Source organism: Mastomys coucha, unplaced genomic scaffold (assembly GCF_008632895.1).
Source record: "Mastomys coucha isolate ucsf_1 unplaced genomic scaffold, UCSF_Mcou_1 pScaffold14, whole genome shotgun sequence".
Taxonomy (NCBI): Eukaryota; Metazoa; Chordata; class Mammalia; order Rodentia; family Muridae; genus Mastomys; species Mastomys coucha.
Genome location: NW_022196896.1, coordinates 127,979,513 through 127,992,444, shown reverse-complemented (window position 1 = coordinate 127,992,444; position 12,932 = coordinate 127,979,513). Strand labels below are relative to the sequence as shown.

The following is a 12,932-nucleotide window of genomic DNA, read 5'->3' as shown; positions in this document are numbered from 1 at the left end:
CCATTCAGTATTCATCAGTTGAGAATTCTTTGTTTAGCTCTGTACCCCATTTTTTAATAGGGTTATTTTGTTCTCTGGAATCTAACTTCTTGAGTTCTTTGTATACATTGGATATTAGCCCTCTATCAAATATAGGATTGGTAAAGATCTTTTCCCAATTTGTTGGTTGCCGTTTTATCCCATTGACAGTGTGAAAAAAGCACTTTTAATTTTTAAAAAAAATTTTTTTAATTAATTTTTTCTTGATTCTTTTGAGTTTCCCATCATGCATTCCAGTCCTGCCCATTTCCTTTTGTCCACCCTTCACTCTTGGAACCTCTCTATCTAAAATAAAATGTACACAGTTACACACACACACACACACACACACACACACACACAAACACTCATACCCCCCAAAAGAAAAAAAATCCCAAAAACATCTCCTCATGGGAGCTGTAGTATGGTACAGTGTGTTTCCCTCTGTGCTCATCTTCACTTACAGAGGTTTACTGCAGCGAGTCGTGGGTCTGGTCTGAGACCCCTCTGGCTGCCGTGACACCATCGGTATTGAATCCTCATTAGAAATATTCTTGGTTATCGTGTTGTTCCCTGAGTCATGGAGATCCTGCAGCTTTGGATCAGCAGGACTGGCCCTTTCACGAATGCCAACCTTTCCCAAATGATACAGATTTTGGGGTGGACCAGCTCAGAGCCCTGGATTTGGGCCTGGGTGGTAGCTGAGCTGCTTAGTGTGTCGGCTCTCCCTTTTCCACACTGCCAGGACGAGTTCAACAGCACAGCTCGGCTTAGGCTACCCAGTGCTGCCATGGGCAGGAGGCAGGGTCAGCTCTCCTGTTCTCAGCCCTTGGGGCCACCTTACCAGCACCCACACCTCCAGAGCCAGCTCCACTGTGCTGCCCAGTCAAGATGTGAGGCCAGCTCTCTCAGGCGCTGCAGCCTGTGAGGGGCTGGGCCAACTCTCCCGCTTGCACGTCCTTGTGGCTCACCTGTATGTTGGTCATTACCGCCAACTGCACTGTGCAGCCCAGACAAGGTACAGGGCTTTGCTTTTTCTTTTTTTAAATTAATTGTTGTATGTGTATATGCATATTTTGGCCATATTTAGTTCCAACGAGGGTTCTGTTCATAGGAATGTTGTTAAAGTTTTTTGTGTGCTCCTAATGTATTACCAAGGTTCAGAGCAGATATGCGAGAGTCTCTTAAACTCTGTCAGTGAGTGAATGGAGCGAGCACAACTACCAGAGGTCCAGGTTTGAGGACCTGAGCTTAGATTGTGGGATGAGAAGTTGGTCATAGCCACCAGCAGGGCTTCTGGTGAGGCAGGAGATGGGGAAGGGAAGGTGGAGGATTTGGAGCAGTCAGAGCAATGACTAAAGATGTGTAGAGTGAGAACACGTCAGTCGGTGGGTGGTTTCTTTCTAAAGGGCTTACATGTACTCAAAATTCCTAGTTTTAGGGTTTGAGTTAATGTAAGTATATTTCCAGAGAATATTTTTTCTTTTCCTTAAAGTAACCAAGAAGAAGTTACAGAAAAGATGAGATTTGAACCAGGCAGCTGAGTAAATAGGGCATTTTCAGTATCAGAAATGAGTCTCATGAGACCAGCCCCAAAGCATGGACCGCAGGCGGCCAGGCACAGTGACAACAGTAGAGGCTTGGGGTGGGAGCCTTGGGGTGGGACCTGAGTTCGTTTACTTCAGTCTAGAGCATGATAGGCATAGACAGTACAGAGTCTTGATAGGAATTCTTTTTGATAGCAGAAGCAGTTTCTTTCCTAGAGCCTTCTGGTATAATGGGAGAGCTGAATAGGAGGATTTAAGTAAGGCTAATGTGGAGAGTGAGAGACAAGAAGGAGTCAGAAGGGACTGCTCTGAGGACAAGGAGGGCAGTGAAGTATCCTAGGAAGAACACCAGAGTACTGGATAAATGAGAGAGATCTCAGCTGTGTTAGGAGAATGGCAGAGTCCAGCCTCCAATAATACAGAGGCCAGGGTGACAAAGAGGGCAGCTGTTAGGAGAATGGCAGAGTCCAGCCTCCAGGGAGACAGGAGGCCAGGCTGGCAAAGAAGGCAGCGTTAGTTGGTGTGCTCTTCCCAGGGGAAGGAAGAGTCTTTCCCCAATCTCAGCCTGGAGGCCATGTATAGGATTTCGGCCTCCTTGGCTTCCTCTACCTGCTTCAGCATGTCTGTCGTCCTTGTTGAGATTGTGTTTGGGCCATCACATTAGAGAGACTGGGGGTATAGCTTCTGATGCTATGAGGAGACATTGTCTCACAGACTCCCTGATCCTCTGGTTCCTGTGATCTTTCTGGCCTGTCATCTGTAATGTTCCCTGAGCCTCAGGTGAGGTAGTGTTCCATAGATCTGGGCTCCACAACTCTGCATTCTGATTGGTTGTGCTTTCCTGTAGAGGACTCCATGTGTTGCAAAGAGAAGTTCCCTTGATGAGGTGACTATGCCTGTGGGCGTAAGGATGCACATGTTAGGGTGTTAGAATATGTTTAGGGGTTACGGTGATTTAGGAAAGTGGTTGTAGGTTATCTCCAAATGATCAGCGCTGAAAACACACATGCAAGGACAGACTCAGAAGCTTATATTCCGGAATATATATGTCTCTACATATAAATGTATACATTCAGTAACACTTAATGGAAGGAAAAAAAGCAGCTTGTGAATTTGAAAGAACAGAGAGGTTTAGAGCAAGATATTCAATTATATTATTAACTCAAGTGAAAAAGAAAAAAGTAGAAAAATTAAAAAACAGTGGGTCAGAAAGGAAGACATAGCAACATGCCTGAGCACTGTCATAGACTTGCTGTAGGCTACGGGATCCTGGAAGTCTTGTTTTCACACTTGGTGAGTCTCACTGTTCCTGCCATACTAAAATGTAGGCGTCTGTTTTTCACAGCCTACTTTAACAAAGGTTCACTCTCCCTTCTAGCCCACCCCCCACCAGAGGTAGTGGAAAGGAAGGTTATTAGGAGATGGGGGACGTGGACTGTTTCAAAATAGTTCTTTGGGCCTGTTCCCAATGCCCTTGTTCATAGCCCAGTCTACTAGCAACACCAAACACGAATCAGCAAGGGCAGGTCAATCCAGAAGAAGCCACAGTTCCAGCAGACACCACACACAAGTCAGTAGACATGACACACGAATCAGCAAGGGTAGATCAGTTGAGAGGAAACCTTGAGGCTCGCCAGCCGCGCCCAGTCTTCTGCATCTCACAAGAAGTTCTTTGCAAATTTCTATGAAGTCACCAGGAGTGAAGCTTAGCAACAGTGTAAGGTGAACTGATACACGTGTGTCATCAGTGAAGACTAGCAAGGTAGAGCAAAGCGCACCAGTGATCACTCTCACTGTGGGGTTATTTATATTCCTTCTCAATCTCATGTGTACTTTAGCATGTTTGCTATAGCAAAACATTCTTTCACCTGTGTCAGCTTCAGCAAAACATTCTTTAACTTCTTTCCTTTAGCAAAACATTCTTTTACCTGTCTGCCCCAGCAAAACATCATTCTAACCTGAGTCTCCAAAGAAACCCCAAACTTCCACTTTACTAACAGGTGATTTAAAAGCCTTCCAATTGTACCCCGATGCTTTCAGCTCCGTGATGTAATGGGATGGGTTTGTCTAATGCCATGAATGTGACATTTTGATCCTCTGACTAGTACGTGTAGCATTGCCATGCTTGAACTGAAGTTCTGAGCAGAAAGCTTGCTCTGTGAGCTGCTCTGGTCTGTTTTCTCCTTCCATTACCAGCAGTCTATGTTTTTCTTTCTTTCTTTCTTTCTTTCTTTCTTTCTTTCTTTCTTTCTTTCTTTCTTTCTTTCTTTCTTTCTTTCTTTCTTTCTTTTTTTTTTTCTTTCTGAGACAGGGTTTCTCTGTATAGCCCTGGCTGTCCTGGAACTCTGTAGACCAGGCTGGCCTCTTCGAACTCAGAGATCCACCTGCCTCTGCCTCCCAAGTGCTGGGATTAAAGGCGTTCGCCACCACTGCCTGGCTCCGCCTACGTTTCTAATTTTGTGACTTTACTCTTCAGGACGTTACTCTTCAGGTGCCTTCCTTTAGCCCTCGCTGCCTGTACCTGTGGACTTCACCTTGGCTTCCATCTTCAGAGGCGTCTGGAGGTCTGGCTATGTCATGATCTCTGAAGTCCTGGTAGCAAAGCCATTAGTAACCAGGCAGCCAGTCTTAACCTTGATTTTATTCCCCAGGTTTATAACTGATTGCTTGCTCATAATAAATCTAATATTGGTAAAGCCTTTAGAGTTTTAGAAACTAATTGTTACTTAAACATATTTATCTATTTGGCTTGTAAGAGCACATTCTGTTTCTTTGTTTCATTCACTATAATCGCCTTATACAGTGCGGCCGGCCCCTGCTCCTTCCCTCCTTCTCTGCATCTCTTATTCCCTGTGTGTATATTTTGATCCTCCTATCTGGGCTTCCAGTTGTGCCCCTCCCTGTTTTTCCTTTCCCTTTCTTTCATCTTTTCTTGGTCTTAAGGAAAATTGAAGACATTGGAAGAGACACCTTTGTAGTTCTCATATTCCATGTTTCCTAGGTAATGTTTGAGTTTCTCATTTTATATTTAAACATAGACCTGGGCATACCAATCATTGACTAATTTTCATCTTTCAGTGTGAATGGCTACAAGTTAATTTCTTTTGAACAATGCAGTATTAAACTGAAAAGTGGTCACTAAGTTTTACATCCTGACTTGGGTTTCTTTTAAATGTCTCAGCTTGTGTCTGAGAATGCTGGTGGAAGGTCTCTGCTTACTTAAATCCTTTGGTATTTGTATAACCCAGGACTACCTGTGAATTATAAGGAAAGCAAGTTTAATTAAAATGTCACTTTCTCTGGATGTAATTATCTGTTTCAGACTATGTGGGATTATTTCAGGTAGGTTTTAATGAAACACTGGAGGGCACTGTTACAATGTTCCCTAGCAAGCACATGGATGTGATGAATTTGACAGGGCTGTTTGTGAGTTTTGCCTAAAAATGCCAAGCCTGTAGAGAGGCTGGCTTTGTGTCTTGTAATGGAGTACTGGAGGTTAGTGTCCTGCAGCCAAACCTGCATGCTGTCAGTTCTACAGGTGTTGGTCAAAGTGCTCATCCGGAAGGCCGTGTGAACATACTGCCAGCTCATAAACACAATGAGCCTTAGTGTGGTAAGTATTTGTTCAGACTGTCTTATATGCCGAGGCCTGTGAGTCAGGGCATACCTGTTAGCTCCACTATGGACTGTAAACATCCGTCAGTGACAGGCAATGGTGGCCTGGTGCCATCACCTCGCACCAGGTGGACCTGGATGTGGCTTTTCTGAGAGTTCAAGAATCAACCAAAGCCAAGAGTTTTGTTACCTACAATTCAGCCTGGTCCTGGTCTGAACTTGCCTGCTGTGGCTTTAGTTGTACAGGATGTCTTAGGATTTTTACAAGTCTGTAACATAGTTTGGATTTGCTGTCATCTTTCTTCCCATCATTCACTTTTGCAGAGTTCCTTAAACCTTTGGGACCTCAGTTGTCTTCCTTGAGATGAGGGGCTGAGCTGGAGAAATAACGGGGTCCTTCCTTCCTTCCTTCCCTCCCTCCCTCCCTCCCTTACTCCCTTACTCCCTCCCTCTTTCCTTCCTTCTCTCTCTCTCTCTTTCTTTCTTTCTTTCTTTCTTTCTTTCTTTCTTTCTTTCTTTCTTTCTTTCTTTCTTTTTTCCTCCCTTCCTTCCTTCTTCCCTCCCTCCCTTCCTTTTTCTTTTTTCTTTATTTGTAGTTTTAAAAATTTATAAGCTTAATATCTTTTTGAAAATGATTTATTTTGATAAAGTATTTGAAGGGATTTACCTTTTTAATAATTTAAAAATGCATATTTCTTTGGCATTAAGTACATTCATTTAATGTATCTAAATGAATCCAACCCTGGCCTGTTTTCAAACATATATTTCCCTCTGTAGCCTAAGTGTGATAATCTTCTATTGGTATGTGATAAATAACCATGAGAGAGCCAGGCAGTGGTGGTGTATGCCTTTAATCCTAGCACTTAGGAGGCAGAGACAGGCGGATTTCTGAGTTCGAGGCCAGCCTGGTCTACAGAGTGAGTTCCAGGACAGCCAGGGCTACACAGAGAAACCCTGTTTCAAAAAACCATAAATAAATAAATAAATAAATAAATAAATAAATAAATAAAATAACCATGAGAGGAGAAAAGGATGCACTCCACCTCACTGTCTTCATTGTGGAGTCTAAGTGTGCCTTCTGCGTAACTGGAGCTGCTTTCCTTTGTAGAGCACAGGTTCAGTTGAATGTACTCACTGGAAGGAATCAGCTTTTATCAGGATAGCACTGATATTCCTACTATCTTGCTGGCCTTCACACGGAGCTGAACTTAGTTCTAGGAGACTGACATTACCACTGAGCTTCAAGGACGACAGAAGTCAGTCTGTCAGTCCGTCCATCCGTCCCTCCCTCCTCAGGATCCTTAGGACGTGCGAGCAGCTCAGTCCTGCCTAGGATGCTCTTCTTTTGACTCACTTGGCCCCTGTTGGTGATCTGGGATTACATCTGCAAACCTGTTCCTTTGCTCTCCAAGGAGCGTCCCCTTCTGTTGACAGTTCCTGCACATACATGAGAGCAAGGGGATTTACTAGGCACTGGGGTTAGAACTGTGCTTACTGCCCTGACAGAGAGGTGGGGCCAGGTCCTCTTTGTTGCCCATGGAGTCTTATAAACCATGACTGTGCTGCTCTCCTCAAAGCGTCATAGGCAGTCTACCGAAGACAGCACCGCGACTTAGAGTTTCCTCCCTTCGGCATTACTCTCTCTCCGATTTTATGGAAATATTCTGATGTCCACTTGTCACGAGGGCTTTGTCCCTTCCCTCAGCCAGGCACTTTGCTCCCCGTCTGTTGCTGCAGGCTGTGCTGATTCATCACCCTGTGGAGGGATGTCAGGTGTCTGGAGGGGTGCAGGCATGGAGGGAACAGAGGAAGCCCTTCGGAGTTTTACAGGATCTCAATTACTTTGTATCTGTTTTATTTGTTTGTTTTCTTTCCAGTTCCCCGAGGGGCTTGCAAACATTTTGTTTGTTTTGTTTTGTTTCTTTCCAGCACTGTACCCTGCAGAGACCGGTTAGGGTCAAAGATCACGGGATTTGGACTTTCCTGTGAGCTCTGTGCATGGCGTGCTGGTCAATGTGGTCATAGTGAGGAGTCCCTAGGAGACCGGGACACTGGAGAAACTAGATGACTGGTCAGCTGACTGGAGATGTTTACAAAGCCTACAGGATTTTTTTTGTTATTGATGTTCTAGCTTTGTTTTTCAGACAGGGCCTTGGTGCATAGCCCTGGCTGGTCTGAGGCTCGCTCACAGAGGCTGCCTGCCTCTGCCTCCCTAGCCCTAGGACTAAACCACTCTTGCCCATACTTGGCCCAGTTTGGTTTTTACCAAATGGGAAACTCTTCTCTTGCTGTGTGCTCTGGTTCGCGATGCACTTAGCCTCTGCTTACATGGAAATAGACCGCACTTGAAGGGGGTTGTTAACATCGTCTTTACATAAATGTTAGGAATTTGCCTTTGGAGGTAAAACTTTATGGATCTTCAGAAAAGGAATGAGAGAAATGCAGAAATAGGGGCTGGGTGATACAGTTAAACACGTGCCTCTAATGGACCCATTTGGAGAATACAAATGGAATGTCACTACGACAGCTATGAAGTACTTAGGTTTGCTTCATAGATTAAAATGAGAGAGCTTGTACAAAGCTGGCATTTTCGTTTTGAAGTTTAATACCTGAAATTGAACATGTAGGAACTTAGCAGCCATAGGCACTCCTGTCATGTGCTCAGCAGCTCCCTTCGTATCACACAACACATCGCTACTTCTTCCCTGTAATGCTGCTTCAGGAAAACATTGTTTTTAATGTTTGTTGCCCACTCATATATTCATCATAGATTCTCATATATTCATCATAGATTTCCACACTTCTCTAAAATTTTCTGTGTAAACTGCTTTGACAGCCATTTAATTAAAAGATGACTACTATCTCATGTACATTAAATACTGTACAGCAGTGCTATTCCTCCTGTGATAGATTGTGGTACGATTTGAGATTTAAGTTGGAACTTATTCTTTTTATCTTTTCTTTTACTTCTGTTGTTAGCTAAGGAACCTGTCCAGCTTAGACCTCCGTCATATTACTGAACTGGATAATGAAACCGTGATGGAAATCGTCAAGAGGTGCAAAAATCTCAGCTCTCTGAATCTCTGTCTGAACTGGATCATAAACGACAGGTAATGTCTTAAGCGTGTGTCTGGAGCAGAGCATAGTGGTCCTCAGAGCCGCTGTGCTAGGCCAGGTCCGCATTAAGTCAAATTGGCTGCAGCTCTGTCTGTGTGGAAAGGCAGGTGAGGGAAGGGCAGAGCCGGGCTCTGCAGGGCGCCTGCTGCTTACAGATGTTTTCACGTGCTTTATTTCCTGTTTGTTGGAACAACCACAACAGTAGCATTTTAATTTCTCCCTTGTTACTTCTGAAGCAAATATTGTTTGTCTTTTTTAAAGTTTTGACATTTTTGTGCGTTATTGTTCTGGTTTACCTTATCCGTGATTCTGAGGAATTACCACAAACATTTTGCATTTAGACCTTTTCTTAATGATGGGGATCACATTTCTTACAAATGTAAGTTGCTTCTTTAAATAGATTCACATGATTAGCAGTTTAATACATAATATGGAATATATAAAATGGGAAAGTTTTTAAGTAATGATAAACCCATTTTTTTCTCTGAAATATTACACTGAGTTGGAAAAAGATAGGGTACAACTCTTACCAGTCGACTTTCATAACACAGGTAAGTGCAGTGCTCCCCCCATCTGCCCAAGAGGTGGGTGTGAGGATATCGCCCCGGTCCAGCAGAAGAGGCATGAGCCTAGCCCACCAACTTTTCTTAACTGTTTTTAAAGATAGGCCATTACAGACCATTCGCTTTGAAAATAAAACATACTGTTCTATCCAAAGTTAATGACTGTTTAGATGGAAATTTTTATAAGTAGGAGAAATAATATATTAAGTTTACCCAATAGTGCTTTAAACCTATGGCTCCCCTCTCTTCTTATTTTTTAAATTTCTTTTTATATTTTGAAAACAGTGGTATAGACTCCATTTTTCCAATTATAATGAGTTAGAGTGATCAGTAGATTATCCTAAATTAATCTGCAAGTTATATGATGGTCTTTGTGTAAATGTTAGTAAAATTTTTGTAGTAATTTTTCTGTCATTTATTTATTTCAGATTTGACCCAATCCATAAAATTGATAATTGAATATATTTATGGTATCCCATGTAAAGCTTCCATGCATATTTCAATGATGTAATATCTAAATTAGAATAAGCAAATCTGTCTCCTGAAGCATTTATCCATTTGTGATTTTTTTGAAAAGGCAAAACCTCAATGTTCAAAATCCACTCTTCTTGTTATTTAAAAACATACAGAATGCTATATTGTCTGTAGTCAGTGTCTTGAATGTCTTATTCTGTCTAAGTTATAGCCAACTATCAGGATTTTCTCCATTTCCAGAAGTCCAGTTCTTGCATTTTTCTTGAATGACAGAGATCATGTCATACTTGCCAACAAATATGTTGAGCACTGATGTCCTTTGACTTCCTGGGTCATTGGATATGTGCCCAGTAGTAGGCCTGTGATAGTCCCTGATGGAGTTTGTCAGGACCGTTCGTCCATACTGCTTGCTATACTGATGAATGAACCCGTGCAGTATCCATGCACACAGGGTCTGTGTTTTCTGTGAGTTTATGAGCAATTATCTTAGTTTTCAGTTTTTCCTCTGTCTTAAAAGGCACTTTTCTTAAATGGGTACCACGGGGACTTACTGTGGCCCACTGTAGCTGGTCTTTGCTATCTTGTGGGTTCTTCCTTTTCCCATCCGCTGTCTCCCTGCCCCCACTGCCCTAATAGGGGGGAGAGACAGGGGAGAGAGAGAGAGAGAGAGAGAGAGAGAGAGAGAGAGAGAGAGAGAGAGAGAGAGAGAGAGAGAGAGAGAGAGAGAGAGAGCGCTCCTTAAATCTAATTCTCTCTTTTTGATTCTTTTTTGCCTGTAGCTGGTGTTTGCTTCTTTTTGTCAGCCTTATCCCGTGGCTTTACCCCATCACCTAAACAGGAGAGAGTTAGACATCCTGATTTCTTTCTTTTTTGTTTCTTCTTTGAGCAGAACTACTAACAAACCACAACTAACCCCCACAAATGAGTAAGAAGCACCTCCCCACATCATGGGCCCTAGCATTTATCTTCCCTGTGGAGAGGTCTCCTAACTCCACGTGCCACACCACCATGTCTCAGAAGCGTGCCTCTGCTAGACCATGAAGTGATCCATGGGCACCTGCTGTGGGCAGCCCCCGTCCCCACACTCCTGGGCTCAAAACAAAAACATAGCCTTACAATCTTTCTGTCTTTTTTTAATAAACCAAAATCCCAGAATTCTCACAACGTTCCACCTAAAGAGAACTCTCAATCCTGAGATTGCTGAGGCTGCAGCCATAGTTCAGGATGTCTAGCCTTCAGTGTGTGTGACAACTAATGATCTTACCAAGTTTATCTGCTTTTTTAAAAAGGTCTGTTGTCTACTTTAAAAATCAGGCCCTTTGGTTTTTGCTGTTGAGTCACATGTATTTCAATTACTTACACATACAGTCTGTAAACATTTTCTCCCATCCTATGAACTTCTCTTCACTCTGGTGTTTCCCTTGCTATGTGGAAGCCTTCCAGTTCGATGTCATCTTCTTGGGGTATCCCTGTCTGTGTTCCTGATATTTTTGGAGTTTGCCCAAATAAATACGTCCTAAGGTGACGTCCTGGGGAACTTTCCTTTTCTTATTTATGTTTCACAGGGTTTTTTTCTCTCTCTTACATTTTTATTAAATCAGATTTGTCTTGAAAAAGTTACTGTTTTTTTTTTCAAATTTTCTTTAAAAGTCCTTTGACTTTTTGCAATTAAAATTCGTTAAAATGTATTTATTGTTTTTGCTCGTAATTACAAAGTAAGCCAAAATATTCAAGTAAAATTGATTGATATCAATTTAAAAATTAAATTTACTGATTTTTTTAAAATTATTTTTAAAAGTCTAGTGGACTTTTAAAAATTATGGAGAATCAAAGTTTATTAAGATATATTTATTGGTTTTGGTAACATTTGCTTTACAAAGTAAACCAACTATTTAAAGAAAATTGAATGATATAGATTTAAAAATTAAAGTGTCTCCATAATCAGTATTCTGTTTTACAGAAATTTTATGACAACTTAATGTGCTCTGTAATAGCTTTCCATGGCAACTAGTACAGTAGAGTATATCAACATCTTGTGTTTCTCACAGCTTTATTCAGACAAGTTTCTTAGGAATATATTAAGTTAAAAGAGAGCACAGTTGCCCTGCACAGTGTGGTCACATTCTAGTTTTCTGTATATATGACCTAAGAGCATAGATACCTGGAGAATCAGAAATGTAATCAGTAATCAGAAAATGCTGCAACTGGTAAATAATATGAAATGTGTGTATGACTTGTGGATCATCTCCTTAGTGAGCACTGTGTGTTTAAAGCGAATATGCTCATTGATCTTAATCTTCTCACTCTTCAAACGCCCGCTGGCCCATCTGGGGCTCAAACGCTCGCTCGCTGGCCTGTGTGGGGCTCAAACGCTCGCTCGCTGGCCCGTCTGGGGCTCAAACGCTCGCTCGCTGGCCTGTCTGGGGCTCAGGATGGGAACATAACGGTGGCTCCTTTGCCCTTTCTTTCTTTTTCTGGCTTTGTGGACTCAACTTCTTGGTCTCTATAATTTTCTTTTTGTACTTATCTGTAATGGTTATTTAGTGTTTGATTCTAAATATAATAAGTACCGTGGAGATTTATTTCCAAGGAATGAAAGTGTATTTTTATGTTTTTAATGGAAAAGTTTGGATTAATTGAGAACACATGCATTTTAATGAGTCAAGCAGCAGAGTTCTGGAGATCAGACTCTTTTAGTTTTAATTACACTACTTGCACTTACCCTGTGTACTGTAATAGAAGTTTCAGACATTAAAACCCACTTTGCAGTATCATCTAAATTACTCATCTCATTGTTCCTGCCATGCTGTATCACTAAACTAAGTAATATTTGTAATTATATTGGTATAAATCTAGGCCTTCCCATCAGACTTAATTATGACTTCAGCACTTAGCTGAGATGGGCTAGTAACCTTTCACAGAGAGAGCGCCACAATGCACTAATGCATTTAGCCTATTAATTAGCTTCAGTTCTACATTTGCTCATTAGCACTGTCCCTCAGTAAATCAGGAAGCAGTGCTAAGTACTTGGTACTGTGTCTAGAGTGTAGATTGCTGAGTCCCTGCTACTGTAGGGTTGGTCTTCTAGGTAACATAAGACATAATGTTAATAATGAGCTTGGTCAGGGTAGAGGGAGGAGCAGGACTCTCTCTGCCCCAGTAACTGGTAGGTGTGTGACGCACACTCTCACTTAAGCCTCCATACCAGACTATTTCCATGTCACTTAGAGCATTTGCTTGACTTTTTGGCTTTCAGATGGATGTGTTGAAACTTGGTGGGGACAAAATGGGCCATGAGTCAGTTTTCTATTTCATAGATGGAATTAATCCACTATTGATACATGGAAAATTCTTAGATTTGTGTTTATAAGATCTCTCTCTCTTTCTCTCTCTCTCTCCCTCCATCCCTCCCTCTCTCTCTTTCTGGAACAGCAGTTCTCAACCTGTGAGTTGTGATCCCTTTGGGAGTTCGCATATTAGATATTCTACATATCATGCATTTACATTATGATTGATGCGTGTAGCAAGATTGCATTTATGAAGTGACAGTCAGCCAGACGGTGGTGGCACACGCCTTTAATCCCAGCACTTGGGAGGC

At 42.1% G+C, this 12,932-nt stretch overlaps 1 protein-coding gene across 2 annotated transcripts in view; it reads left to right on the top strand.

The window, feature by feature from the left end:
- Fbxl17 (F-box and leucine rich repeat protein 17) overlaps positions 1-12,932 on the top strand; it is a 426,380-nt gene that overhangs the window by 134,298 nt on the left and 279,150 nt on the right. For both annotated transcript variants that reach the window (XM_031368580.1, XM_031368581.1), the window contains exon 6: positions 8,160-8,290. In XM_031368580.1, coding sequence (XP_031224440.1) covers positions 8,160-8,290 — 131 coding nt within the window. The remainder of the gene's footprint in view (positions 1-8,159; positions 8,291-12,932) is intronic.